At 35.0% G+C, this 27,856-nt stretch overlaps 1 protein-coding gene across 1 annotated transcript in view; it reads left to right on the forward strand.

Moving 5' to 3' along the window:
• Nucleotides 1-27,856, forward strand: part of LOC149802750 (uncharacterized) — a 248,263-nt gene that overhangs the window by 96,187 nt on the left and 124,220 nt on the right. The window contains exons 21-25 of the mRNA XM_089953826.1: nucleotides 3,449-3,640; nucleotides 11,738-11,929; nucleotides 12,940-13,191; nucleotides 17,299-17,483; nucleotides 18,174-18,249. Of these exons, the coding sequence (XP_089809952.1) occupies nucleotides 3,449-3,640; nucleotides 11,738-11,929; nucleotides 12,940-13,191; nucleotides 17,299-17,483; nucleotides 18,174-18,249 (897 nt within the window). The remainder of the gene's footprint in view (nucleotides 1-3,448; nucleotides 3,641-11,737; nucleotides 11,930-12,939; nucleotides 13,192-17,298; nucleotides 17,484-18,173; nucleotides 18,250-27,856) is intronic.

Consider the following 27,856-nt stretch of genomic DNA (forward strand, 5'->3'; position numbering starts at 1 on the left):
TACGTATTTAACTCACTTGTTTGAACAAAATTAATGCATGCAGTAGCTTGTTTAAGGTAAAGAAAATAACATTTAAATTTACTATCTAAGTCATAGTTTTCATTTAGCCAATACAATGGTTCTTCACTTTAATGCTGTTCATTGGAGCAATAAAAGTACTGTACAGCATTAAGCATGGTAGCATTTTACTGAGATCAATTAATAACAAGTCAATGCATTCATCCAGAAAATGGGACACATGACCATCCTCTTTCTGTCTTGTGACAGTGACACTTAATAGTGAGATACATCTGTACTTCATTCATTCATTCTTTATTTCTTCCATAAGGAGATTCACAGATACATACAAGCCAAACCAGACAAGAAAACAGATAAATTGCATTTAAATAATGTACAGATAATGTACAGATATCCAAGGTTAGCTTCATTGATTTTGTATAGTAAAAGGTAATAATAATAATAATAATGATAATAATAATAATAATAATTATAATAATAATAAATTATAATAATAATGATTTCATTTGAAAAGTATGACACATTTAGTTGCATAAAACTAATCTTCCTTGTGGCCCACTTCATATCTACATATAGAGTATATCTACATACTGTATATTCTTGCTTAAAAGTTGAACACCCTTTTTGTACTAAGAATTTAATTCATGCAGGGTTGGGGTGTCTTAATAGTGCAACATAGAATTAATTTTGATAAATCTAGGGGTAATGTTGAAAACTCTACATGTTTGCAGTACAAAAATATTCTGCCAATTCAAATATTTATGTGTGTTTATGCTAATATTTTCTGTCCAGAAATGCATATATTGTGTGCAGTTTTTATTCATTTCATGGTGATATTCATTACATATTACTTGTATCTACTGTTATTTTAACTTTCAATTTTTTACAGATAAATAAAAAACCACGTATTGCAAAGTGAAATCTGCCATTTTTATCTATAGTTGGTATTCACTATCAAGTTTAGTGTTTCCATTTTTGAGCAAGTCCCAACAACCTGTTGTATTAATATTTGTGTTTTGCTGTCCAAACACTGTCTTTGATGCAACTAATGTTTTTGATTTAATTTGTGTTTAACTTTTCCACAAGTTAGATTTAGTTCCTAAGTGATATTATCCCCAGTCTTCTGCCAAAGCATGTTACCTGCTAATTCCTTGGTTTGTAAAGGAAGGGTTCTTCCTTCAAAAGTTATACTGGCCACCATGTATAGCCTGTCTTGTACTGAGAAATGGAACTAAACAAAACACAACAACTTTCTCTTAACGTTTGGGGAATTTTTGTTTTATTAGTGACCCCAGATATTGAAAATATTTCTTAAAGTGTTGTTTATTTGTTTTGGAATGGAAAGGTGGTTAACTGAAATTGATCATAAATTGGGAGTGTTGCATGTTTTCTAGCATGAAACAGTTTATTTAGATATAATGGGTTCATATTGTTTGAAACTTTGTGTGTCAAGACTTTCTCAAGCATATTCATTCACTACTGTAAACATTTTGATATCATTCATTGCATTTGGGATGTTTTCAGCATCATCTAGGATTAGTTGGCAAACTCTTTTTTGCAAGAAGAATAATTTACAAATATTTTTGTCAGAAGTGTTTCCTTAGATTTCAGTAGTGTAGGTATGGTTGTATATAGCTTTGGTAATATATTAACCTGTGTTTGGTTGATAGATATGGCATTATCTTGCTAAATAACCATGAACATGAAGTGACATTATTACATAAGACTTGAATATGTTTGTTCCATTACAACTTGTTGTCAGCCATCATCCCAAGCATTTTTTCATCAGTAGATTAATTTCATTTGACTTAAGATTCAAGTTATTTTCCAGTTTTTGCTCTTGTTTGTGGGGTACTAATTATTAATATTTAAGTCTTATCACAGTGTTTACTACCATGCCATCTTTATTACATAAGGAATATGTCTTAAGTAGTCAAATGAAGGGAGATGTCTTGGTCTGATTTTAGCTGTTTGAAATCTGATAATATGGTGTGATCTGTATATAAGTTGGTAGAGGAAATACAGTTGCCTATTTCCATTGGCAGATCATTTTTATAACTGAGAAAGAGGTGTGGGCCTAGGATTAATCCCTGTGTTAATCCACATGTAATTAGTTCTTCTTTAGAAAAACTGCCATTTATTTTGACACACTGTTTTCATACTGTTATATTTGATATAAACCAAGCAATTATTGAATAAATTAAGATTGATAAATGTTTAACTTATTAGTAAGAATATCATGATCAACAAGGTCAAAAGATTTTCAAAGATCAGCTATTAGGAATCCAACTAATTTTCCTTGAACCAAGGCAGTAATTCATCTATCACATTTTGCATTTCTGTCCTTGGCATGAGACTCGTGCTGAAGACCATGTGATCTACCTAGTCTGACCAAGGTAATATGAGATTTGCATTCTATTTTATGATAGAGTGTGAGTCTTTCCAGTTTGGCTTTGTATATTGGTTCAAGCATTTAGCAGGCAGTATATGAAGTGCAGCTGTCAATATATATTGAAATTATCATTCCATGCATGCTGTTAGTAGGAGAGGGACAGTACACTATGTGCATCAGTCTGAAGGTGTATCCAGTCATTTAGACCCTGCATTGAATAGCCATTGTATCAGTCTGAAGGTGTATCCATTCATTTAGACCCTGCATTGAATAGCCATTGTATCAGTCTGAAGGTGTATCCATTCATTTAGACCCTGCATTGAGTAGCCATTGTATCAGTCTGAAGGTGTATCCATTCATTTAGACCCTGCATTGAATAGCCATTGTATCAGTCTGAAGGTGTATCCATTCATTTAGACCCTGCATTGAATGGCCATTGTATCAGTCTGAAGGTGTATCCATTCATTTAGACCCTGCATTGAATGGCCATTGTATCAGTCTGAAGGTGTATCCAGTCATTTAGACCCTGCATTGAATAGCCATTTTATCAGATGAATTCATTTACATTTTCATTGTCTTGTGGTAAGACACCAATGCTACAACATTCTAAATTCCTTACAAATAACAGCTACTAGCATAAAAGTGAAACAAAATCTGTTTTTGCAGGCAGAAAGTTGTATTAGTTTGACATGGTTACTAGCATAAAAGTGATATAAAATCTGTTTTTGCAGGCAGAAAGTTGTATCAGTATGACACTCAGGTATGGTGGCTATGCATGTCTGAGTTTAAATTCCATTTTTTAACTCATTTTTTTGAGTAAGGCATGGAAAAAGAAATATCTGAACTACTGGGCTAATATTTTCTTCTCATACCATACAGGAAGAAAATTATCTGATATTCACATGACTGCAGGTGTTGCAGCTGTTTTTGCATTTTATGCTTGTTCATGTACATGCAGGTAATGAATGCAGGTATTTAAAAATAATTTTCATAAGCAAAGTCAGTAATATATAAGGCAGTAAATTCTCTCTATTGCAGTAATTGATTGTGGCAGTCCTAAGCAGGTGGCAGGAAGCAACTTTATTGTTCCCCAGTCAACCACATTTGGAAATTCCTTGGTGTTTGTATGTGGTAACCTGTACACACAACAGGGAAGTAGCAGTGCTGGTGACCCCGTAGTTCGTTGTGGTAATGACTCGTATTGGGACTTTGGAAGTTTACAATGTGTTGGTAAGAAACCTCACAAGTTGTCTTTTTTCAGTCATGGCATTATAGGGTTGTTTAGAAAGGCCTGTTTTAAATTATTGTATTTTTTTATAGTGCATAACATAATAGAAGGCCAGAACTGTTGCTACGCTAGATTATTCCATGACAGCCCAGTGGTATGTTTCACCTCAATCTAAATTTTACTCAGTGATAAAAATTACTCTATTTATTTTCGAGACTTTTTAACTGTTCATAATAAAGGTAGGAGTGTGCACTACCTTTTAAATCCAACCCTACTAAGCTAAAAAAGTATATTCACCATGTCATTTGGTATGTTTCAACAACATAAATACTAAAGCCCTTTGCTTGCTAAAAGGGAGGTAAGAATTATCTGCCCTTGGAAAGAGGGATTGGCACCAAATCCCATCATTCATTAGACCAACAAGTAGATCACCGCTTTTTTTTCCTGACATTACCGGTACCAGCAAATAAGCTGTATCTGAAAAGGGTATGGAATGAATGACTGACAGAATAATCCACTGGTATCTTTAGACCTTCAAACTGCTGTCATACCTTCATTGAAGATTCAGAGACCAGAGAAGCACAAAAGACAATCTAGTCAGACTTGAAGCATCTATCAAAAGAGCTTCATGAAGAAAGAACATACAGTTGCCAGTATTTTTCTACATAGATAAGCTTATGATAACATATAGAAATACAGCATAATGCATAACCCATACAGTGTATGGGGCAAATACAAAACTGAGTGCAGATTGGAAGCTCTTGCTCTTGTTATACTAGTCCTTATACAAGTCCTTATTGAGATATAAACTGGATGATGGGTAATTTGTGTACAGATCAGATTGTAAATCTCATCAACAAATACTTGAACAGAAAAAGAATCAGGGTCTTGGACATTTTTTGGGAGTATTTAGACTGGAATCTCCTTTTGAAAGCTTCTCTGTAGAAGTGAATAACTATCACTTGATATAAACCAAATAAAATTGGACGGTCTGTATACAGTAGTCCCCCTCTTATAAGGCCACCCCTATTGCAGCAGGGAAGTGGCCTTATAATGAGGGTGGCCTTTCTAGAGGGGGATGACAAATGCAAGTAGTAAATACATATGAAGAAAGTCACAAGTATGTTTAATTCTAAAACATTTAGTATTTTCATTAAGAAATCACATGTATGTTATGAAACAAATGTAAGACAAACTGTTACATCATTTTGAAAAGAATCTTACGAATAACCATTGATTTAGTTTTAAAACTGTCTTTATAATTATGTTACAGATCACATCATCTCTCACTTTGTTGTAGTCCTACATGTAAGACATAGCACATGTTGATTTTGTTTAGGTGCTTGATGCCCACAACATAAATATCAGCATCAGGTCTTACATGTAGGACTAACTTTGTTGGTAACAGTCTAAACTTTTATATTATTGCACTAATATGCTGGCCGCTGGTCACGTTAGCCAGGTGGCCTTTTGTGAGGGGTAATTTTGAACACAAACTCGTCTGTGCCAACAGATTCTGGCCATTAGGAGCGGGTGGCCACTGGTCAGGGGGGCTGTTCAAGAGGGGAGCTACTGTACTACCAAAAGATCCTCTAGTTCATCTATCCCATCAACAATGCATATCATGTAATTTTTAGGCCCAGATGCCAGTCCTTGTATGCTCAGATTGTTAGAAGCCAAATTTCATTCCTCAGGAGCTAGAAATGGTGTGATGAAGTATATGGTTGGGGTGGGGTGCTCCCAGTATTTTATATAAACTATTATAGAAGTCCCACCCAGGCTCTATTTGGTTGGAAGTCAATTTAGCAAAAGATAGATGTAAAGCTCTGAAACCCCAGTCAGCAATAGCGATGGCTTGATGGTTAAATATACAAAAGAGGTTGAAATTCAATGAATAACAATTTAACAACAATTCAATAATAAAATGACTCAAATTTCCAATTATACTCCTTCAGCTTGACCCTTTAATAAGTCTATTGCATTACTTGATAGCAGTGTGAGATTGATTTCAACCTGTCCATGTATTTCTGCTTATCTGTTTTATCCTTTCTCTATTTTATTTCTCCCACTAAATAGCTGGGGCTAATGGCAAGCACGACAAACAGCATAAATCAGTGTTAAATGCTGCTAAATTCCATGTTCTAAAAATCACCACTTTGGTTATCAAAAAAATGTCCCAGAAGTAATATTCAATCTTTGCTCATTCAGAAAAATCTCAGCAAATCCTCTTGTAGTTCATGCAGATTGTTTGAAAGATGGCAACAAAATTGGAGTTGCCATAATTTACACCCCATGTCACCTTCTCAAGCTGGTTACTGGATAAAGCTTCCACTTTCACAGAATAAATTATAAGACTACTAAAATTTTCTAATTACATTGAAATCTGTCAGTAAACAAATTTCATAATCTTTTCAAATTCCCTTTCTACACTGAAAGCCATGCAAACTTTAAATTTGACAGCTCATGAATATCCTAGATCTCACAGAAACATGATTTGCTCATAAAATCTGTTTCTCCATTAAAAGAAGGAAGGGAAAATCTTGTTGCCTAGGATCCGTCATTCAAGATCTATCAAGTTATCTGCTTACTACAGTCTACAAGGAAGCAAACAAAGACTAAATGAGTATTAATATGAATGCCTCTTGCAATAATAGCGTAGCCACCACTGGCATGGCATTCAGGTGCAAATATTCCCTGACATCTTCCAAGCAATTAGATATAAATCAGAGACAACATTTTCTCCAGCATTACATTGGAGACTTGTCATCTCAGTGGGCTTAGTTCACCCTGTTTAGGCAGCAGGATACCTCATCATGTCTCTCAGCAATTTTATAATTATAGTCATATGTATAACAAAGTGTAGCCATTACAGACTATGACTCAGTCAAGCTTAAAAAATATACAGTATTTATATCGGTATACTGCATGTCATTCTATGAATGGTATAGGTGTACACTCTTCTGCTTGTATTTTTCCATGCAGACAGAGTAGATCGTGATCTGCAGTGCAGTATGTATTTACTCTGTTCTCATTTGTGTGCATACTACAAACAGATCGTTGCTCGTAATAATTTGGGAAAAGTCATACTTTTGTAATCTCTACAGTGATTATTAGTGCGAGTCTAGAAGGATGATGATTATTCATATTACTCCTACTGTAATTGGTCTCAAACTGCATGCTTTGACCATTTGTAACCCTAGTCATTGAAGCCATTATCCCACATGAGACTCTAAGCTGCACATTAAGACACCAGAGCCAGGTACAACTTTAGGGTAAGGGAATGTTGTCTTCTCCACTTACCTGTTACCCTAATGTATTATGATCAAGTAGCATATTTGAAGTAAGAAACAAATGTTTGTTTGTAAAATTTGTTCTTCAGTAATATTTACCTGATCATAACATGATCACACCCTCCTAAACCCTTCATACAGTTACCTCCCTGGATGAGCATGACCATCTTCTCAGTAAGAACTCATGATTTATGGGGCTTGGTGCCAATACTCTGTCCAAGGGGAGACAACTTTCATGTGACTTCCATCTTGTTAAACAGTCAACATTTAGGTCTTCTGTTGCTAATATAAACCAAGAGAAAAACATCATTTTCAGCTTGTGAGGGGCTAAATTAGTGAGCTAGCAAATGTCTTTCTCCATAATTTGATGTAGTAAATATTAGCAAAGAAACACAAAAGTGGTTTTTACCAAATCTATGGTCATAAAAATAATGAAACAGGTACATTTTTAGGCTTAGAATTTAAACAACTCACAAAAAACCACATCTTGAACAGCTGATTGCAGTAATGATTATCAATGAAGATCATTTGATCTCTTTAAAACAAATGAAAAGAAAACCACCTAAATATTACAAAACTGAGGAGATTTGTAATTCGTATATCAGTAACAGAAAGGAATCATCCCTAAAATATAAAAATACTCATTCTCCATCATAGAAACCAAATTCATCTGTCCATCTTGTGAATTTCCTCTGTAGCAAAGCCAAATCTGTCCTGAAATGCAAAGGTTTAGCAGAATTGAGGCTAATCCTGTGGTATTATAGGATTGTTATTGTTGCAAGACTGGACTTAAGAACATGCAGGTCAGTCCATGTGTTAAAATGATTTATTGTGGATATGAAGATTGTGCATAATACATGAATCATGAAGAAATTTATCCTGAAAATGAAAATAAAATAGGCTCAATATAAATGTACATAAATATTAAAACTTTTGCACATCATATTAGTTTTCATCTGTTTTGACTATATTTCAAATTCATTTATAATGCAGACTGAGAGATAAGGACAAATAAAGCTAATACTCAAGGTGGACAGGTAGAATTTCAAACAGTTAGAATCAGGTAGAGAAGTGCACAGATTACATGTGTAAAAACAGTCAGTATGACAACAAAAGCAGGAAAGGCAGATAAAGCAGAAACTTGTATTTGCATATATGTACCAGTATATGTATTACAGTAAGCAGACAGATGGTACATGTACAGAATGGTAGTCCCAGATAAGAAGAGGCAGACAGACAGTACATGTACAGAATAGTAGTCCCAAATAAGAAGAGGCAGACAGATGGTATATGTACAGAATGGTAGTCCCAAATAAGAAGAGGCAGACAGACAGTACATGTACAAAATAGTAGTCCCAAATAAGAAGAGGCAGACAGATGGTATATGTACAGAATGGTAGTCCCAAATAAGAAGAGGCAGACAGGCAGTACATGTACAGAATAGTAGTCCCAAATAAGAAGAGGCAGACAGATGGTATACGTACAGAATGGTAGTCCCAAATAAGAAGAGGCAGACAGACAGTACATGTACAGAATGGTAGTCCCAAATAAGAAGAGGCAGATAAACGATACTGTGATGTACAGAGTGATAGTCCCAAAGAAGAAGAGGCAGACAGACATGTACATGTACAGAATGGTAGTCCCAAATAAGAAGTGACAGACAGACAGTAAAGGCAGACAGATGGTACATGTACAGAATGGTAGTCCCAAATAAGAGGCAGACACATGGTACATGGTACATGTACATAATGGAAGACAAATGGTACAATTGAATGGTAGTCCCAAATAAGAAGAGGCAGACAGATGGTACATGTACATAATGGTAGTCCCAAATAAGAAGTGACAGACAGACAGTAAAGGCAGACAGACAGTACATGTACAGAATGATGGTCCCAAATAAGAAGAGGCAGACAGACAGTACATGTACAGAATGGTAGTCCCAAATAAGAAGAGGCAGACAGACAGTACATGTACAGAATAGTAGTCCCAAATAAGAAGTGGCAGACAGACAGTACATGTACAGAATAGTAGTCCCAAATAGCAATAGGCAGACAGACAGTACATGTACAGAATGGTAGTCCCAAATAAGAAGAGGCAGACAGACAGTACATGTACAGAATAGTAGTCCCAAATAAGAAGAGGCAGACAGACAGTACATGTACAGAATAGTAGTCCCAAATAAGCAGTGGCAGAATGAGAGCCTTTTAAGTGTATACAAAACATACAAACATACAATAATTCTATGAATATCATGTATCATTAACATCTCATAGAAAAATATATAAATTATATAGAGATTAATAAATCAAACATATATATATATATATATATATATATATATATATATATATATATATATATATACACGTCTGAGAAATCTTTGGACCTTGTCATATCAATCAAAGATCATATAGAAAGTAGCATATTCTTTTGACATTCCAAACTCACCAAACTCACATCTAGAATGCAAAGAAATTGAAATAATAATTACAGAGTATCCGAAATACATTTGTTATAAAGTATACTTGCAAAATATGGACACGAATATTGAATGAACAGTCAACTATAGAAAAACAAAGTTAAAAATTTCCACACCATCATTCTTGTACTGTGCAGTGTATAAAAGAGCTTTTAGATCACATAAAATTAAATAGAAACTGATGAATTTTTTTGTATTTTCATTGTTTTTTATTGCATAAAATTCTCCACAAGTTATTGCTAGAAATATGAGCAAAATATTGGAAGTTGTAATTTAAAGTACACATTGGGAAGAAAAAAACTAAATTGAAATTTAAGAAATGTTGATGGGTGCTCTACAACTTGAGAAGTAAGAGCTGATACACCTAACCCATCCCTTCCACATTATAATAATGGACATTATTTGTTACTGCAGGTACATCTTGTCCAGACCCAGGCAACCCATCCCTTCCACATTATAATAATGGAAATTATTTGTTACTACAGGTACATCTTGTCCAGACCCAGGCAACCCATCCCTTCCACATTATAATAATGGAAATTATTTGTTACTACAGGTACATCTTGTCCAGACCCAGGCAACCCATCCCTTCCACATTATAATAATGGAAATTATTTGTTACTACAGGTACATCTTGTCCAGACCCAGGCAACCCATCCCTTCCACATTATAATAATGGAAATTATTTGTTACTGCAGGTACATCTTGTCCAGACCCAGGCAACCCATCCCTTCCACATTATAATAATGGAAATTATTTGTTACTACAGGTACATCTTGTCCAGACCCAGGCAACCCATCCCTTCCACATTATAATAATGGAAATTATTTGTTACTACAGGTACATCTTGTCCAGACCCAGGCAACCCATCCCTTCCACATTATAATAATGGACATTATTTGTTACTACAGGTACATCTTGTCCAGACCCAGGCAACCCATCCCTTCCACATTATAATAATGGAAATTATTTGTTACTACAGGTACATCTTGTCCAGACCCAGGCAACCCATCCCTTCCACATTATAATAATGGAAATTATTTGTTACTACAGGTACATCTTGTCCAGACCCAGGCAACCCATCCCTTCCACATTACAATAATGGAAATTATTTGTTACTACAGGTACATCTTGTCCAGACCCAGGCAACCCATCCCTTCCACATTATAATAATGGAGGTTATTTGTTACTTCAGGTACATCTTGTCCAGACCCAGGCAACCCATCCCTTCCACATTATAATAATGGAAATTATTTGTTACTACAGGTACATCTTGTCCAGACCCAGGCAACCCATCCCTTCCACATTACAATAATGGAAATTATTTGTTACTACAGGTACATCTTGTCCAGACCCAGGCAACCCATCCCTTCCACATTATAATAATGGAAATTATTTGTTACTGCAGGTACATCTTGTCCAGACCCAGGCAACCCATCCCTTCCACATTATAATAATGGAAATTATTTGTTACTACAGGTACATCTTGTCCAGACCCAGGCAACCCATCCCTTCCACATTATAATAATGGAGGTTATTTGTTACTTCAGGTACATCTTGTCCAGACCCAGGCAACCCATCCCTTCCACATTATAATAATGGAAATTATTTGTTACTGCAGGTACATCTTGTCCAGACCCAGGCAACCCATCCCTTCCACATTATAATAATGGAAATTATTTGTTACTGCAGGTACATCTTGTCCAGACCCAGGCAACCCATCCCTTCCACATTATAATAATGGAAATTATTTGTTACTACAGGTACATCTTGTCCAGACCCAGGCAACCCATCCCTTCCACATTATAATAATGGAAATTATTTGTTACTACAGGTACATCTTGTCCAGACCCAGGCAACCCATCCCTTCCACATTATAATAATGGAAATTATTTGTTACTGCAGGTACATCTTGTCCAGACCCAGGCAACCCATGCCTTTCACATTACAATAATGGAAATTATTTGTTACTGCAGGTACATCTTGTCCAGACCCAGGCAACCCATCCCTTCACATTATAATAATGGAAATTATTTGTTACTACAGGTACATCTTGTCCAGACCCAGGCAACCCATCCCTTCCACATTATAATAATGGAAATTATTTGTTACTACAGGTACATCTTGTCCAGACCCAGGCAACCCATCCCTTCCACATTATAATAATGGAAATTATTTGTTACTACAGGTACATCTTGTCCAGACCCAGGCAACCCATCCCTTCCACATTATAATAATGGACATTATTTGTTACTACAGGTACATCTTGTCCAGACCCAGGCAACCCATCCCTTCCACATTATAATAATGGAAATTATTTGTTACTACAGGTACGTCTTGTCCAGACCCAGGCAACCCACCTGGTGGTAGACAAGTGGCAACAAGCTACGCCCAGAACAGCATTGTCACTTTCACTTGTGATCGTCCAGGTTTTAGTCTCAGCCGAAGTACTGGCATTCAGTGTGTACTCAATACACAGGGAAATGGACTGGTGTGGAATGATACTGTTCCACAGTGTGTGGGTGAGTATATTACAGTCAAACATGTGATTGTGGGATGGGGGATGGATGTGGAAAATGTCCCTTATGACAAAATGACCTTGGGTATGCTGTCAACATTTAATAAACATTGGGGGGAGACTTATCTTTCTTAGCCTTCCTGTAATTATTTGTTCAGTTCTACATACATCTGACAATTATTCTTGGTTTAATTTAATTTTTTGTAATTTGTATTTCCTGTGATGTGGATAGATACCTGACAATGAAGGAAACACATTTACTTGTATTGTTTTGACTGTGCAGATTTTATGGTTTAAAATTGTTATACATTTTATTAATAAATAAAAAATTATGGAAAAGATCATAGTAAATTTACTGTGGTATCATTAATAATAGATATAGAAGGGTAAAGGAAAACTATGTTTGATAATGTGTTGATACACATTTCTGAATAAATTAATAAATACATTCATAAATATAGTATATTTCATCTGTTACATTTGGTGAGAGTTTCATAGATTTTGCCTTTCAGAATCATAATAGTTCAAATAAAATATTCAAATTCAATAATTGTTATCATGAAATTAAAATAGAATATGAAATTCTGAATTTTCACAGTTGCATATGTATTTAATCTTTTACACATAGATTCCTAACTTTCAGTTCAGACCTCAAGTAGGAAAAGGTAAAGGAACATTTTCTGGTAGACATTTAAATCATAAACATGCAAATATTGCCCTCCTTTGACCAAAATTTAATTCTCTGGGGTCATGACCATATTTTTAGTGCATACAAGAGCTATAACTTGGCTGTCTATTAATGGGCATGTGATTGTGTGATTTACACAAATTTCAGAAACATTATGCCAAAAACATCAAAACTGAATAACAAAATGCACACATCAGTTTTGTAACATCTTCCTGTTCACATAGTTAAATCTCCCATATATTTAGAAAAAGTACCCCATTTTTCCCTGAAATTTAAATTTTAGCAGGTGTAGTGAACCTGATAGATGTTTTCATTGTTTTCCTCAGACACTGAGAAACCAGTTTTTACAAACTGCCTGAACCCTGTGAACTCTATTGGAAAATACCAGCAATTTAGACCACTCCTGCCAGCAACCCTACAAGTGACAGATAATGGTGGTGGAATGAAGTTGCAAACAATCTCTCCTCAGAATGCAAACAACACTCTTTACATGACTGAACAAAATCTAACAGTAACATACACTGCAGTAGATTTCTTTGACAACACGGCCACTTGTCAGCTTCAGTACACTCTCACTGGTAAGTATAACTGCCCACAACTTGTTTTCACACAGATGACTGTAAAAGACTCTCTGCATCAATTTATTTAATATCTGCACCCAATCAGTGTAACAGTAAGGATCAGTTGGTCATATCCTTCCATCAGTAACTTTATGTTAGGGTTTCTACATCATAATTTAATAGTCATATATTAATTGGCTTTTCTTTCCATCACTTTATGTTAGGGTTTTACATAATAATTTAAGAGTCATGTATTAATTGGCTTTTCTTCCCATCACTTTATGTTAGGGTTTCTACATCATAATTTAATAGTCATATATTAATTGGCTTTTCTTTCCATCACTTTATGTTAGGGTTTCTACATCATAATTTAGGAATCATATATTAATTGGCCTTTCTTCCCATCACTTTATGTTATGGTTTCTGCATCATAATTTAGGAATCATATATTAACTGGCTTTTCTTTCCATCACTTTATGTTAAGGTTTCTACATCATAATTTAGGAATCATATATTAATTGGCTTTTCTTTCCATCACTTTATGTTAGGGTTTCTACATCATAATTTAATAGTCATATATTAATTGGCTTTTCTTTCCATCACTTTATGTTAAGGTTTCTACATCATAATTTAGGAATCATATATTAATTGGCTTTTCTTTCCATCACTTTATGTTAGGGTTTCTACATCATAATTTAATAGTCATATATTAATTGGCTTTTATATCCATCACTTTATGTTAGGGTTTCTACATCATAATTTAATAGTCATATATTAATTGGCTTTTATATCCATTTACTTTATGTTAGGGTTTCTACATCATAATTTAGGAGTCATATATTAATCGACTTTTCTTTCTATCACTTTATGTTAGGGTTTCTACATCATAATTTAGGAATCATATATTAATTGGCTTTTCTTCCCATCACTTTGCTCATCCATCAGCTAGCCATAGTTCTTGGAACCAGAATAATTGTGCAACACTTTTACTTAGTTCATACCACTTCGGTGGCCTAGTGGTTAGAGTGTCTGCCTTGGATGCAGGAGGTGGTGGGTTCGATCCCTGGCTGAGTCATCCCAAAGACTTACAAAAATGGTACTAACAGCTGCCTCACTTGGCGCTCAGCATTAAGAGGCTAGTGTTAGGACTGGTCAGCCTGGTGTCAGGATAATGTGACTGGGTGGGACATGATGCTACATGTCTGTAGCATAATGACCCAGTGCTAGACATTGACACTATAAACTTCCACACTGCAGACATCATAGCAGTATGACTCAAATTGGTAAAGTTATGTTAAAAATCCAAATCACACACACACACACAAACACACACACACACACACACACACACACACACTCTCACACTCACTTAATTCCAAACTATTAAGTATGTGGGTATGTGAGAAAGCTTGCCAGTAGCTTCTAGTGGGTCGGTGGTTCTTTCCGGGGTTTTCCCAGGTTCTTCCTCCACCATTAATACTGGCCGCCATGTATAGCCTATCTTGTGCTGAAAAATGGTGCTAAACCCCACAACAACAACAACAACCATACTATTTAGATGTACATGAGCAAGTGTCATTTAAATTTTTTGTTCATTCAGCAGTGTTATTGTTAGTTACACCCATTTTGCAACTTCACAATGTTTTTTGTAACCAGTATAACTTCATGGGAATTGTATATAAGATTCATAGACGTGCATTTTACAAGTTTTGTATATCATATAAAATTATATTTTTGGCACAGTTATTTGCCTTGTCAATCAATTTTGTATGTCACTAATAGAAGCAACTTGTAATAAATATTGAACGTACCCTCATGTAGCTTGATGTGAAAACAGTCACACTGATATAAATGTACCTTTAGGATTTTCATTTCTTACGTGTCATTGTGCACCTACGATAAGGTCTAGCATATTATGTTAAGAACAATGTTCATCAATTGATCCATCTGTCTCTGCATTCATCTGTTACCTAGTTTCATTTCTGCATAATTAGTTGAATTCTCCATCATCTACAGATAACCAACATTTTGTAGATAGTATACACTTAAAGTAAGGAAGAAACCTATAATTTGGGGTGAAAAGGTCAAAGGTCAAGGTCAGTGATGAAAAAGAAATGTTCTACATCATAGAACTGTTAATGGCTTGCACATGGGTAAGGAAGACATCTATATATTCTTGGGTTGAAAGGTAAAATGTCAATGCCACTGGGACTGAAAGAAGTCATCAGCTTACTATAAGCAACAACTACAGATATACAATCATAGTAGCGAAATTCAGATATTGACTGGTCATGGCTTGATTTGGGTCTGGGTATTCATATTATATTCAGTTGAGTTGGTCAAGGAACCAGAGTAAGTAAGTATATGAAAGATAATCAGGTCTTTGGTCATGCTTGGAAAATAATGCAGGAAAGGCAATGGTTACCTTTACTGGACATCATGTTGTGTCAGTCTGATTATTATCCAAGGCAGAGAAGACATTTAATGAAGTTGCATGAAATGTTTTAAAAGGATGTCAAGTTGATAGATTATAATTCTGCCATTAACCTTCATGCTTCATGGGGTTTGGGATTGCAGTTTCTGTAGCTGATCTGGAGGTAATTAAGTTCTAAGTATATATCATGAACTCCTTTTTTAAGCATAATATTACCATCACTGCATTAGATCACACTTCTAAAATTTTCAAATACTTCTTTCCCATGTAAACAATTGCAACACAAGTATGTGATATTTCAGTATACCTTTATTGAAAATTGGTCTAACTTGCATAAAAATATCAACTACCTTAATGGCAGGGTCTTAGGTTTGGTCATGACATATATTAGGTTAAAAGCAAGCTTATTAATTTGATGTCAGATGGTCAAAGATCAGAGTCTCTGACTGAAAGATGAAATATGGAGTTTGCTTAAGTGCTTTAGTTCTTGATCATGCAACTTGACCAGAGGTTTTGGAGGGCTTGCACTCAAGATATTAAGGAAGCCTATTGATGTTTGACTCAAAAGTCCAAAAATGAGGATTAAGCTTGAACGAAGAAAAATGGGGTTTTGCAGAGTACCTTGCAGTAGAGTGTGATTCTTGATCAAACTATGTGACTGATTGGCAATTAGCTAGAAAGGAAACCTTTAGATTCTGGGGTCAAGATGTCCAAGGTCATAATTATGGCATGTATAATAAAAAAAATTGTTTCTGCACATAAAGTTTAGTTTCAGACTGTATACCTTAACTACAGGTACAGGTTAATATGACACATTGATCAATAATCCCCAGGAGTCAAACAAGCAGTACTAGTGCCTTCATAGAAGACTATGAAAAACAAGGTTGCCATTTGACATTCAAAATGCACATTTTTGACAGTTATTAGTCATATTAATCAATATCATTTCTTCCTTAGAAGTTGATTGAAATTGCAGAGATCAAGAATTATTCAATATTTCCTTATGCAGTTTGCCTGAACATTTTCCCTCTGATGCAGATATTCCTCAAATGAAATTAGTTTCTTCTTCTTATGTTTTGCCTGAGTTCTGGGTCTTGTAAATTGACTATAAAATTGTTTGTTGGAATGCCTCAATATATGGCTTGTCTCTTTGTTTATCAATTATCTTAGTTACATATTTGTTCTTTTTACAGTATTTGTCTGTCCTCTTTATTTTGGAGAGATGTTTTGGCCATGTTTTAATCATTCAGCCAAAGGGCTAGAGAGTGAAATGTTATGGTCATGTTTCTGTATATGCAAATTTGCTGTTGCCATGCAAAAACTGGAATTTTCATCTGGACATTTAGTTCTTCTCATCTGGACATTTAGCAACAACAGATATGCACAATATGCTTATGGGGACTGTAACTTTTGCTGGTGGGACTCCTATTTTTACCAAAATAGGAGTCCTGGACTCACTGTTTAAAAATTCTAGCGAGACCTCTGGTTAGGAGACTGACCTATATTTTTTTGTATGCAGTGTTTTTAGTTTCTTCAGGTGATAATTTCTATTTAGGTAATTTTCTCAAACATTGATTTTAGACTAAACAAAACTGTATGCATTTCAGCCATTCCCTCATTGGTGGTTTTCTGGTTAATTTTTAGTGAAAATGAATTAAATCCTGACATCAGTTGTTTTGTGTAAATTGCAGATGAGACACCTCCGCAGATAACCTGCATTGCTCAGGATGCTGTGACAGTGTACATGCCTGGTGACACCTACACCTATAATGTTATTGTTGGAAATCAAATCAGAGCTACAGACAATAGGGACATCAGTGTTACCATCCTCATACCTAATCGGATATTCACTGGCAACTCAGGGAACTTGAGTCAGGTAACTTGACTCTGGCTTTACTTCAAATTATGTTGTAGATTAAAGCAAAGTAAAACATGTACTTTAGTTTGTAGAAAGATGTATATTTTCCTAAATTAAAAATTGTACCCAACCCACCACCTCAGAATAAAACTGTTTATTGTTCTGACTTACTCATTAAACCTAATTTGTTTAAAACAGATTGGAACTGGGATAAACAAAATTTACAAAATAAAACTGATAATTGTTGAATTCACAGATTAACGCATATTCTAAATTCCTTGGATTTAGTTTGTAGATGACCCTGCTTTTGCATCTGTGGATATGATTTTTATATTACATACTATTTACTTTAGCATTCTTTCTATTGCACGTACATATTCAGATTATACCAGAGTCTGAAAATGTGGTGTATGCCTTCATTTAATGAGAAATGATTTGATACAGTATTCATCAATAAGGTTGACTTTTAGTTCCCAAAATTCATTCCTCATTATTTAAATTCTTAAAGTCAATTTGTTTATACCAAACTTTTTCTCATAGAGCCTGGTATACAGACAATTAATTGGTTTAATGACATTCAGTTTTTTAACATTTTCTTTTTGGAGTTGGTTAAAGTGCTAAAGTGGTTGATTTTTTTCCAAGTCTATACCTATTTGATAATACTTTCACTATTTACTGGTAATCTTAATCAGTAATTCTTTTTCATAGGTATACATGATATCTGGCACTGCTCTAGATTCTGCTGGTAATAAAGATGTGTGTAGCTACCAAGTCATTGTGCAAGGTAGGTGCCGTGTGTTCTTGGAATGGAATTTATAAAATGTCTCTGGTAAAGACTTGAACTTTTCATTTGAATTTAGTTACAAGAAATTATGGTTCCATCCAAGCAAAAGGGTTCCAACATGGTACCTTTTTTGTGCAGGTGCAAAGTAGGAAAACTGAAGTTATGTTTCATTTTGTTGAAAGGTTATACAGATGTTGGATCTCTTACTTTAGTAGTTTTGGAGATATAAGATCTGAAATCTTGCATCATTAAGGTCTAGTGATGCATTAATTAATAGAAAAATTGTAGGTTCTCAAAACAATGGATGCTATAAGGTGACATCTAACAGATATGACACAAGTGACTCCGAACTTTGAGCCTTGCAAATAAGAGCCTAGTTCCAAAAGACATCAAAATACATCTGTTCAAGGACATATTGTTACCTAAAATTTGCAGAAATATGCATCCTTCAATAATATTCAGCTTATGGGGCAAGACATTTTGAAGTTTTGCAACAGAGCAAACATTTAAAATAGTACTTAATTAAAGCATTGTTCTATTTTTTTTTCTATGTGAGGTAAACCATGTGTATTGACCAGTTTATAGTTCAGTGGAGCCTAGTATGGATAGGGAAATAGATTTTTAAGGATTTGTTATATCCGATATTCTAACTGATTATTACATTCAGTGTTTGACTGTGACATTAGTCCAGGTAACCCTTTCTCTAGGAATCAGAGGAAGATAAGTCATGAGGTGAGTCTAGGAATGAGAATGAAAATATAGTTAAGTTAGTGTTGACTAAGAATTGGCAGCCTCTGCTAGAACATATATTTAATCATCAATCACCTGATACAACATCAGAACTCTATGGCTTGATTCCAGAAAGTTGAGTGAAATGAGAATTAAAATGCTCTGTCTTTCAATTGTGAAGCATTACAGTAGCCACTTGAATAAAGTATACATGGCATATCAAATTAGAGTAAACCTCCCTACATACCACACAAGCATTAAGTGGTGGCATTGTCTGGTTTGGTTCAGCTTTAATCTTTCAATCACTAATGCATTCATCATGATGAACTTGAGTCCAAACTAGCAGAACCTGGGTAATCGATAGAAACCAGAAGTGTGAACCATGCTTGAGTTGTAGGCCAAACTAGCACAACAGTTTAGGAATATAGAGTTTGGAGGGTGATGGGGATTTGGGTAGAGGTGGCAGACCCACATGGAAATTCACATTGGCCAATTACAGGTTGCAGGCATTTATGTTGGCAGTTTTCCAAGACACAAGTGAGGATAGGAACAAAAGTCAAATGTCTTATTGTATAGAAGGTCTGTTCATGGACTGTTCATTTTAAATTGTGATAGTCTGGGAGATACTGGATCTCAACATTAATAATTTTGGGGATATTGGATCTCAAATTGTTTGTAGACTTTTAGTCATGGTCTTGAAAACTTCATGCATTTAAGGTCACATACAGCTGTACATTTGTGAACAATGAATCTGATGGTTGTTGCTATGCATTTATTTAACTATTTACTCATTTTTTGTTTATTTCTGTCATTTGTACTTGTATTTACTCAACACAGAAAAATGTGCAAGTGCAACATTGATGGGATGGCTTCATATACCTGTTTTACATGGGGTTGATGGGATGGCTTCATACACCTGTTTTGCATGGGGTTGATAGGATGGCTTCATACACCTGTTTTACATAGGGTTGATGGGATGGCTTCATACACCTGTTTTCCATGGGGTTGATGGGATGGCTTCATACACCTGTTTTGCATGGGGTTGATGGGATGGCATCATACAGCTGTTTTCCATGGGGTTGATGAGATGGCTTCATACACTTGTTTTGCATGGGGTTGATGGGATTACTTCATACACCTGTTTTGCATGGGGTCGATGGGATGGCTTCATACAGCTGTTTTGCATGGGGTTGATGGGATGGCTTCATACAGCTGTTTTGCATAGGGTTGATGGGTCGGCTTCATACACCTGTTTTGCATGGGGTTGATGAGATGGCTTCATACAGCTGTTTTCCATGGGGTTGATGGGATGGCTTCATACACCTGTTTTACATGGGGTTGATGGGATGGCTTCATACACCTGTTTTGCATGGGGTTGATGGGATGGCTTCATACACCTGTTTTGCATGGGGTTGATGAGATGGCTTCATACACTTGTTTTACATGGGGTTGATGGGATGGCTTCATACACCTGTTTTACATGGGGTTGGCGGGATGGCTTCATACACCTGTTTTGTATGGGGTTGATGGAATGGCTTCATACAGCTGTTTTGCATGGGGTTGATGAGATGGCTTCACACACTTGTTTTACATGGGGTTGATGAGATGGCTTCATACACCTGTTTTACATGGGGTTGATGGCATGGCTTCATACACTTGTTTTTACATAGGGTTGCAAATAAGGCTGAAATGTTTATAAGAGTATCCAAATATATTCATGGTAAAAACTGACCTGCCAATCCATAATTGCCAAATAGGTATTTGAACAAATATATGATCATTGCAAGCACATTTGAGAAATTGGCTTGTTTATGCTTGGTCCAGAACTGGGTTTTCATAACCTTTGTGGAGTTGAATGGGAAACCAGACTAGCTTGAAAGGAGGTACCTCAGACAGTTTTATCTGACCATGCTGTTCATGCAAAATACCATTGAGATCTAGCTTTTGGTTCTACTTTTTGGCATCATCTGGAAATGTCATCCAAAAACCCAATAAGACCTTGAAGGCAGAGGAGAAAATCAGCTTATTAAAAAATCCATGCAATCAGCACAGAAGAGTTAACAAGAATATTCAGTTGCTTGGGTATGCTTGATAAAAAAATAAGTGGAAAAGTGACATTTACATTTATTAAATTTCATGCTGTTTCAATTTGAGTATTGTCCATGGTGGGAGAGACGATTGCAGCCACTATATGAATATAAGAAGACATTATGTTAAGTGATCTAATATAAAGTAATTGAGCTCTATGGGTGTCGGAACTACAGTTCCTTAAACTAATCTTGAGGTCATTGATGCCCAAGTGTTTTGCAAACTTTCTGTTGAACATAATGTTGCCTTCATTGCATTTAACCACATTTTAAAACTTTTAAAATGTGCATTTTTTAAATTGACAATTGCAGCACAGATATTTCATTACACCCTATTGAAAATCAGTGTAGAGAGGATTTAGTAGGAGGAGGCATGTTTTTGTTGTTAACACATCTGACAAATATAGAATAATTTCTTTTTCATCAGGATATTGTTTCCATTGCTAATGAATATGTTTGTATGTGCATATATATATATATATATATATATATATATATATATATATATGTGTGTGTATGTGTGTGTGTATATATATGTATGTATGTATGTATATATATATATATATATATATATATATATATATATATATATATATATATATATATATATATATAGCAGCAGAGGGGCTTAACAGACCAGGGGAATTGAAGAAAAGTGTGATCTCAGCAGAAAACATCCCAAAAATATACCCACGCAGACAAATCTGCTTGGTTACATAATCTCAAATCATTTAGATAAAGTAATTGAATAAAAATAAACTTCATGGTCTTCAGAAGAGTGTGGTAAATGATAGAGCCTCAGTAGGGGGCTGCTGAAAACGTGAAATTATTTTTCGTTAATAATCGCGAAGAATTGGTCACGGCCCCTCTGCTGCTGTACAAAAGTTAAAATATTTGGTCAAGTCCAATTCTATATCTTGATTGCGGATCATGTAAATTTATCGTTATAAATCCGTGTGGCGTCGATTGTGCACGACTAAATAAATTTTTGAATTTTACAAAATCCATGTCGCCGTTACACCAAGTTTGGTGAATGTTTCTTAGCGTGTGTGTGTCAACACCATTAAATACTGCCAAAATATTGCAATTATCTCTAATTACCTTTGGTATTTGTGTGTATCTTTGTGTTACATAAATAACATCTGTATTTTTATGCCGCCCACGAGAAAATATCCTAGATGGATTTGCTTGTTTGTCCAACATTATGTCATCATAAACGACTAAATTATTAATTTCTCCATCAAGATCATCAACTGATGGTGCTTCATCAATATCTGTAATAAATTCAATAATGTTATCACCAATTTCTGATGCATTATCGCTAAATTCTTTCAAAACCTTATAACAGCGCTGGTCGTCAACAGACAGAGCAACTAAATATAATTTGTCCCACTTTAACGACCTCATTATCAAATTTAGCAATAATTGTGTTTTACCAGACCCAGACGGACCAATTATTATCATCCTGATTGAATTTGGTAATGCCGCGTGATGTTTAACTTGCTCGCGTTTTTTTGTAGCTGAAAAATCAATTACATTCATGATATATTAATATGTCATGGATTTATATTGTGTTAAATGTTGCACGCGACACCAACATTGGAATTAAACGAGGTTATCACAAAGAACAACAGATCTGCTATAACAGGCAGGCGTGAAATTTGTAAAACAAAAAAGTTTAAATTCACTGCGAAAAAAAAAGACACGGAGGTGATATTGCCGCAGGATTAGCATCACTGCCAGGATCGCCCTGGGCAAAATACCCCGGAGAAAAACATATGCCAGGTTATAATTATTGCAGTCCCGGCACTTGTCTCGATATCAGATTAGACAAAAACAATAATCTGAAAATTGGTGAAGTTCCCGTAAATGCAATTGATGGCGCTTGTTATGTTCATGATTTAGCTTACCGCAGCGGAGATTTGGCGCAAAGGCATATTGCTGATGTAAAATTAATTCACGCACTAAATGCAATTCCCGATAAAAATTTCAAAGAAAAACTTGCTTCGTGGTTAATAAAAACAGCGATGAAAGGTAAATTAGTATTCGGCGCGAGTAATTAATAATGGATTTGATATATTATTCTCCTCGTGGCTATTGGCAAGGAAAGGCAGCAATTGCCAAACTTGCCAAAGCTGCTAAAGTAAAATATCAAACAGCTGCAGATTGGTTAGCTAAACAGGCAATCTGGCAAATTTATCTTCCTCCACCTAAGAAAATCAATCACGCACATTTTGATGTTAGTGTACCAAATGAAGTTCACCAAGCTGATATAATGTTTCTGCCACACGATGTTGTTGACGGTAAAACCTACAAATATGTACTAACTGTTGTTGATATCGCTAGTAGATATAAAGAAGCAGTGCCGTTAGCAACTAAAACAGCCACTGAAGTATCAGACGCATTTAACAGAATTTATCAACGTGGACCATTAACCTGGCCAAATTTACTTCAGGTTGATCCTGGTAGGGAATTTTTTGGTTGTTTTATCGTTAATGAAAAAAAAATAACACAAATATACGACGAGGTGGTGTTGGAATTCACAAAAATCAGGCAATTGTCGAAAGATTCAACAAAACATTAGCTGAGCGGTTATTTGGATATCAATATGCGAAAGAATTTATCTCAGACAAACGATCAAGTGATTGGGTATCAAGGTTACCTGAGGTTATTAACGCGATCAATAACGAAAAAACTAGAACAATAAGGATGAAGCCAGCAGTAGCGATTAAAAAATTAAATATTCCAATAATTAGACGAGATTTTTCAAAAGATCCTGTATTAGGTAGTATTATTGTTAGGTATTTATACAAGCAAGGTGAAGCTGAAGGAGGCCGAAAAAGAGCAACTGACCCAAATTTGAGTGTAACAACACATAAAATATCTACCGTAACAAGATCATCAGGAAGACCTGCAATTTATGTTCTTGATTCGCTGGCACCTCAACGTGGCTTTACTCGTGAAGAACTACAAGTAATTCCCGCTGATACTCAATTGCCGTCAGAATCACTTAAATAACTCTTCTGTTACATTCTAGGCAAGCAAGATTAACATTACTTCGCAAGTTACCAATATCATTATTTTTCCTATTGACGGTAAATTGTCGTGGATCATTTTTTTGATACTGCCAGGCCATCACGCAATTACAAATCACGCAATTATTATTTTGTTCTCGTCGAAGCGTCAGTATGAAGTCCACGTCAAGGTCAGATTCATAATTATTTTTTCTGTCATATCGATTATAACTAAATATTTTTTCTTAATTATATTTTCGCACGTTTCATCGTTAACTACCGCTGCATCAAGAACAATTCGTCGCAATTGAGATAATTTTCTAACTCGTGATACAGCTAAATAAACCAAATTCGACCACATAATTCTGTCATCGACAATCCAAACAGTACCATCAATAGTTAGTCCTTGCGATGAATGTATCGTCATGGCGTATCCTAATTTCCACGGTGATTTTTCAGCATTTAACGCATCGTTAACAAGATTAATATCAACAGTGACAATATCATTTAAAACTAAATTTTTTATTTCTCCTCCTGGTAAAACAACATCAATATTTTGTCGTCGCGTATCAATTGGTCGACAACATAGTGGTACTGGCAGTGTTGGAAATTTCTCTCTATGATGTTGTAAAAGATTTTGTTGAAGTTCATCACGAACTATTTTTCTGCTAGCAACAACTAAATGATCAGGCTGCCATAAATTTAGAAAATCTGTCATTAATGTTTCATCAATTATTTTTCTCATAACGTCACATTGAATTTTATCTGGTTGTAGTCGAATTAATTTCTTAAAATTAGTTAGTGACATATCTAAAGATCTAAAATTAGTTTCAACTTCTTCATAATAATCAACAAAATTCTTCAACCAATCATGAGGCGACATTCCGTCTATAGGATTTGGCTGGCCGTGATCTCCGCACATTACTACGGTGGTATTTTTCGTTGATAAAAACTCGAGGAATAATTTTAATACCGTTAAATTTACCGTACAAACTTCATCAATAATTATATTTTTATTCATATATTTTTCTCCCATGCGCGAACAATTCCAATCTCCGCCGCTATATTTGAAATAGCTATGATACGTGCAAGAAACAACACCACACTGCTTCATTTCCTTTGCTAATCTGTGTGTTGGCGTCAATACAATCGAATCAGTATTTTTTAATAATTCGATGGCTCGTGTTGTTTTTCCGCTACCACCTGGTCCATTTATATACACAAATTTATGTCGCGAAATAGGATCATAAACAGATGGTGCCACAGAGACATCCGGCATTATATTTTGATGAAATTCATCAGCATCAGCAACATCAGCAGATTGACTAATTCAGAATATTTTCATTTTTAATTCTCCAAGTGCCCCAACTACCATCACCAACTTCCAGCAATGACGTGTGTTTGCCATCAATATAGAACGAATCTGTCGCTACCCTAACTGCGTCTTTAAGAAATTTATTTATCATCGAAAGTAAATTTATACTAACATAAGCCAACATCGAGGACCTTAAATGCATATATTGCGGTGAATCTCCACCAACATAGTTAACTACGGTACCAATCTTCGTGTCATTAAGGTAAATATTTTCGCGATTGCAGAATGTACATTTCGCTGTTGTATCGGCAATTATAAAATCTAATTCAGCGTCGTACATAATTAATCTGGCATGATGCCACTTGTGATCATACGCGCCACCTTGAGTGAATTTACCTATAATTTTTCTACCTAAATCCTTTGTGTTTTCGTCGCATGTTGGTAGCCAAACTGTAGTTTGTTTTTTATACGAAATAATTGCTTCACTGACTGTCAACAACGTCAACATGGCTGAATCTAACATATATTGCAGCAGCGCTATATTAACCCAACGTTGACATGTGAAGTGTTTTCCAAACCAAATATAGCAGATTTTATGCAAATTATCGGCAAATTTAAATGATACAACATGAGCAAAACCCGTTAAAGGAAAATTTGGTAACGGTCCGTTAATCGCAACACGGGTCATTTCGCTTGTTGGATGACCAAATTTAGCAAAATATTCACCGCAATCTCCTAACCCTAAAAAACTTCCAAGATAACACGCGGTCATGTCAACTGATATCATATTTATGTGATCGTATTTAGTGTTCCAAAGTCCACCGTGGCCGTATTCAACACAACTCATTTGGACATCTTCGAGAAATTCACATTGTGTTGGCTTCCATGAGTTTTTCTCTCTAGCGGCGTGAGCTGCAACAGACGAGCAAGTAAAACAATTGGTTAATAGTTCTGAACTTGTCGAGTATTTGTCAATTAATTCTGTCATTGAGTCATATAGAGATTTTATTCTGTAAATTTCACCATTAGGCATCACAAATTGATCGTATTTATCTTCGCTGCTGAATAGCCAAACTGAAACAGGATCAGATTTACTTATGTCATAAATAAAATTAAACATATTTAATGAATTATCCAGGGTAGAATTTTCCAGTGGATAAAATTTAACAACACGATGCTGAGGAAATATAGTTACCGCATTTGTCCAAGCGTGTGAATTATGATCGATAATTTCTATAGACGCACCTCGTGATTTATATGCTGAATCAAATAAAATCTCACCAGTAATTGTTTTAACTGTTATAGGGAATTTTAATTTACACGATAACGCAGCAACATCAGTTATTGACGCGCCATCAACGACTGATTCGGCCCAATTGTTAATTTTCGTTAACCTTAGTGAAGTTAAACCCGACCCGCGTTTTGAGTTTTTCAAATGTTCAATCACTCGCTCGGCTACACAATTAATTACCGAAGAAATTTTCATTAAATTTAATTTTCCAATGTCAGGTTTGTCATTTAACTTATAAATTCCGTAGACGACTGCACTAACAGGATACGATCTAGCATAATACGGCTTGTCAATTCCTGTTAATAATCCAGGCCAGCTACTTGCAGATAAAATTATATTATTTTTTTCTTTGACAATTGGATCTCGTTTGTCGCGAATTATCCACACGTCGTCATTCATTTGTACGATAAATTTTATTGAGAAAATAAATTGTTCCTCACCATGATTTTTTAAAATATATTTGATTATTTCATTAGCTCGCTCGTCCGTCATTGTGTTATCTATCAAGTTTGTTTTCCAAGTCGACCAAACATGAACCGCACCATCGTCGTAAAATTCTTTTTTGGCTTGATTTGTTTCATCAATAACATATTCAATTTCATCAATGTCGAATAATTTCATTATACTTTATTTTAAACATATGTTTAAATTGTAAATGAGCAATCAACTTTATTTTAAACATATGTTTAAATTATAAATGAGCAATAAATGCAAGTGGATATTGGTTGGATCATTAAATTGTTGCGATAAATCGTACAAAAATGAATATTGTGGCGAACACATGGTGTTTATACGAAAAAACAATTATGGACCAGAACGTTGCATGATTTGTAATGTTGGATTACGAGGTAAAACTCGCTTGTGTCTAAATTGTGGTGGCAAAAAATACCGCGAGCTAAAACGACATTATGACAAAAAAAAATTAACGTTAATGACAGAATAATTCAGTGTGAAGAAGATTATATCAATAGATTTAAAACAAACATCAATTTAAAAAATAACAATTTGTATATGGAGGCAACATTCAAATGTCATCCAACAATCGATAAATATGAAGCCAGCCGAGATGGTTACGTCAGACATGTAAAAACGGAAAATATTGCGGCAATATTAATAATTCAGGTTATCTCAGATTTACAATTGGAAAAGATAAATATTACTTGTGTCACAG

Source organism: Sinohyriopsis cumingii, chromosome 3 (genome assembly GCF_028554795.1).
Source record: "Sinohyriopsis cumingii isolate HCF-2022 chromosome 3, ASM2855479v2, whole genome shotgun sequence".
Lineage (NCBI taxonomy): Eukaryota > Metazoa > Mollusca > Bivalvia > Unionida > Unionidae > Sinohyriopsis > Sinohyriopsis cumingii.